Genomic DNA, 4,206 nt, shown 5'->3' with positions numbered 1-4,206 from the left:
AGCTTGAGAAATGCGTATACTGAAATGTTTCAGTAGGTTTGAAATGTGTTTCTATATCTAATATAGATTTTTCAGCGAATCGTTCGCCTTTGAAAACGTTTGTGTCAAGGAACGTAATCTTAGTATATAATATTTCAGCCGTAAACTTGATAGTTTGGTGGTGCTTGTTTGCTAGCTCAATGAATTGCGTGACTTGGTGTTTGTGTATATTCCAAATTGAGAATATATCGTCAATATACCTTTTCCAGACTAGTGGTTTAAAAGCGCTTTGGTTAAGAATGTCTGTTTCTACCTCCGCCATAAAGATATTTGCAAAAGCTACCGCCATCTTGGTGCCCATGCAGTTCCATGTGTTTGCAGGTAGTTTTTGCCATTAAACTCGAATGAGTTCTCTTGAAGGATAAGTTTAAGCGCTCTTTTAAGATACTGTGTAGGGATGGGAGGGCTGTCTTTATAGAAAGAGTCGTATGTCTTGCACACTGTCTCAACTCCCTCCTCCTGAGGTATATTTGCGTATAGGCTAGTCACGTCCATCGAGACAAGGATTGCATTTTTCGGCACTCTAGTTGTGTCTATGAGGTTGATGAAATCCGTCGTGTCTTTTAGATACTACTTTTGCTTTTGTGCTATAGGCTGAAGCAGTTTGTCAACAAATGATGAAAGTCTCTCAGTAGGGCCATCACAACCAGATATTATAGGTCTACCAACCGGAGTTGGTTTGTGTATTTTAGTGAGCGTGTAGAATACTGCTCCGCGACGCGGATTTGGTGTTAGACAAAGCCATTTCTTAGTCATGTCGTCGATATAGTTTTGTTGGTAGAGTTCGTTTACTAATAAAAGAACTCTTAGGGACGTGTCTTTAACCATTGGCCTTAAGAGGGGCCTGTAGTGCTCAGAGTTGTCTAACTGGACTTGTCCTTCTAGAATTTTGTCCGCACTGTTTAGAGGTTAGTGTCACGCGTCACGCGTCATGCCACTTGCACTTTCTTAACAGAAATGGACACTGCTTTGATTCAAATCCTTTCTCTTCATGAGAGATCGTTGGTTAGCATCATGGATCATGGTTAGCATTTACATTTCAAGGAAAAATATTCCTTGTCATACTATCGTTGGTTTGTGCCCTCCCATAAGCACAAGCGGTCCTTCGAAAAATGTAAGTATCTCGGCGGGCTCTGGTTTTGCGGCACCTACCCCACCCCTCTATTTTTTTGGGGGGGGAGGGGGGTTTATTTTTATAGTCAACTTTAACTCGAACTCCAACTCGAAGCGCAACTCGAACTCCAACTCGAAGTCCAACTTGAATTCCAACTCGAACCCTAACTCGAAGTCCAACTCGAAGTCTAACTCGAAGTCCAACTCGAAGTCCAACTCGAACTCGAACTCGAAGTCCAACTCGATGGTTCGGGATTCCCACTCACCAAGATCTGATGAAACTACAATGATCATATTACGTTATGTTTCTAAATAACCGGCAAATATGTAATAGATTATCGAAGATTAGCAAACGCTTTCACACAGGAATGTTATATAAAAAATGGTGACCTCAACAATATCAGTGCTGAAGACCTCTTTATTCAATTTGACGAATCTCCGTTAAATGCATATATAACCTACTGAACCAATTACTGACAACGACGAACTAACGTAGAACAAACTCCACTACATTTAAACCGTTACCAACTACCGGTAATCACTGGCACCAATCAAACAAGAATACTAATAAGGATGACGTTTTATAAAACAGCTATCAAGAGGTGAAATAGTATAATAGCCAGCTGAATAAACAGGAATTACGAACAAAACAACTTTGATGCAATTCAATTTCTTTATTCCAAAGTTAACACTCACGAATAATTTATTACGTCCATAATGAACTTCGTCAGCCAACAGTTTAGAGACTCTGCCGTCATGTCGGAAATGCTCGTTTCCAAATCTTGAATTTGAGATGTTTCCACAGCAGACCCGCTTTCTTCCTCACAAGCTTTCTTATTTGTTCTTCCCGCCTGCCATTCCCCAGAAATCTTCATCGCCCATTTATTTACCGAACGGGTCGACGTTGGGACAGCATTTTCCAATATTTCACTTTCTTCCACCGCGCTTTTTGGCTCACGAAACGTCCGGTTCGAAGCCACGTGATTTATGGTGTGTCATGAATTGGACATACAGTCCCAAAACCACACAATGATAATGATAACACTCCCCCTCGTTTATCAGTTAAACAGTACTGTATGTAAAAGACTTCCGGTCAGATTGTCAAGATGCTTATCAATATCGGTAAAAACAGTCTCTTGAAGGACTACTTTCATCCAGACGATCTTAATTCATGAAGATGTAATATTTTTCAGTGAGAAATGTTAGATTAATTACGTACAGAGCTGATTTGAAAACCATTTTATGTTGAATAAATTAAAGGCTAAAAAGAAAACTTCATTAATTTATTCACTTCAGCCTGAAAGGGTTTAGAAAGAAACTTTCCAAGTACAGTTGCCCAGTTTACAAAAAACAAAAAACAAAAAACAAAAAAAAAAAAACCAATCAGGAAGTCTAAAGCTGTGTCAACACAGAGTTGTGTATAATAATTAGGAATTAAAAGCTTAAAACCATCATTTAATCACTGTAATCATGTATCATGAGCTATCATGGTTAATGACAGCAATGTTACCTTTGGGCTGTTGCGAAGCACTGAACTGTAAGCATAATGGTTTTGATGCCACGCCTAATTGGCATGCAGCAACCGATGTGTGGAGTATTCTTCTATTCTGTAAAATACACTCCCTGGCGAACAACTTATAAGCGGGCATCCAAGTTTACAAGTCTCAGTTATTGTCGAAACACATGTCATCGATAATAACATCGTTACTTAAGGTCACTGTCGGCTTTTTGGTCGACAAGGCCAGAGATCGGGCAGTGGAAAAGTTGAGAGATGGCGATGTGGTTGATCAGAAAATTCGAGAGATAATCGCGCGAGAAATCGAAGACGTCAAGTCAAAACTGGATGCGTTATCAAGAAAGGATCTTCTGGCAGCAATAGATGCCTTTGAAACAGGTTTGCGTTATCTGTACAAAGCAAGTGACTTGAAGACTGATGCAGCAACAAGGTCAAGACAGACAGCAAACGAAGCGCAGTTAAAAGAGGCAGTGAGCTTGACTACTTCACCCGCTCCTGTCGACTCAATAGTTCTCGCTGCCGGAATGAGAAATATGGAGCTGACGGAGTTTGTAGGAGAAGCCAGGAGAGCGCTATCTCAAGGAAAAGAAAGATTCAAAATGGCTCGTGAAGAAGCTACCAGGGCCTTCAACAATGAATCTCTCAGTACGCTTGACCGCATTACTGCTCTTCGGTATCGAGTGATGGCGGCAGTCCTTAACTCAGCAGCTGAAGAAATCCTGGGGGCCGCGAGCGAGTTGTCATCTTTATCAATGAAGAGTGCTCTGAAAAGTGCATTACCAGAGTGAAAACATTGTCTTGGGAAACTCGGGACCTCTCTCTGCCAGATGTTAAGAGGAACTTTAAAGTGGAGCTGAAGAAAAGTCTACTAAACATCAGGGTTCGATTTGGAATGGAAGATCAAAGAGAAATTGTTTCTGCTGTTTGGAAGGTGAATCGAGCAATTAACGATGTCCTGCAAGCAACTGGTGAAAACATAGATATTTGCTACTATCCCACTATTGACATCGAAGGTGAGACAATCGATCCACAAAGAGACGGACGCGTTCTTGCGGAAGTTTTACAAAAACTTGGCATTGATTATAAAGGTATTATATGGTCATTTGGCGAGGACGGAGAAGATGATCACAAGTAATTGCAATAAACGCAGATGGAGAATTTATTTTAGCAGACGATGATAAAAGCGTCAAGGTTTTTCATAACAATGGAAAATTTATTTACAAGTTTTATCCACATGTAAGGCAAACTGGTTACACTGGAACAGAGTTGCTTGCTGTAGCTACTGATGAGAACAACAATACCTACGTTCTGTTTCGAGATCTAATTGGTAGGAATAGACTGGAAGTTCAAGTTTTCAACGGAGCTGAGCTGGGCATGAAGTTTCATGTGCTGACAGAATTTTTTTTAACAGAACTGACAGTCGGCAAAGGTAAATTGCTGGTATTAACACATGATATGGTCCACGTGTACTACCTTAATGGAAGACATGAGCGTACTTTTGGAAGCGGGATAATAAGTAATGCAATTGATGTCGCTGT

The 4,206-nt window shown here is 40.5% G+C and overlaps 1 protein-coding gene across 1 annotated transcript in view; it reads left to right on the top strand.

The window, feature by feature from the left end:
• The first annotated feature begins 2,807 nt into the window (after nucleotides 1–2,807).
• Nucleotides 2,808–4,206, top strand: part of LOC138060445 (uncharacterized) — a 1,763-nt gene continuing 364 nt past the window's right edge. Inside the window, exons 1-3 of the mRNA XM_068906223.1 lie at nucleotides 2,808–3,452; nucleotides 3,548–3,681; nucleotides 3,801–4,206. The exon at nucleotides 3,801–4,206 is cut by the window's right edge and continues 364 nt beyond it. Of these exons, the coding sequence (XP_068762324.1) occupies nucleotides 2,836–3,452; nucleotides 3,548–3,681; nucleotides 3,801–4,206 (1,157 nt within the window). The 5' untranslated portion in view covers nucleotides 2,808–2,835. The remainder of the gene's footprint in view (nucleotides 3,453–3,547; nucleotides 3,682–3,800) is intronic.

This window comes from Montipora capricornis, chromosome 1, assembly GCF_036669925.1.
Source record: "Montipora capricornis isolate CH-2021 chromosome 1, ASM3666992v2, whole genome shotgun sequence".
Classification (NCBI taxonomy): domain Eukaryota; kingdom Metazoa; phylum Cnidaria; class Anthozoa; order Scleractinia; family Acroporidae; genus Montipora; species Montipora capricornis.
This window is presented reverse-complemented; position numbering and strand designations above follow the sequence as displayed.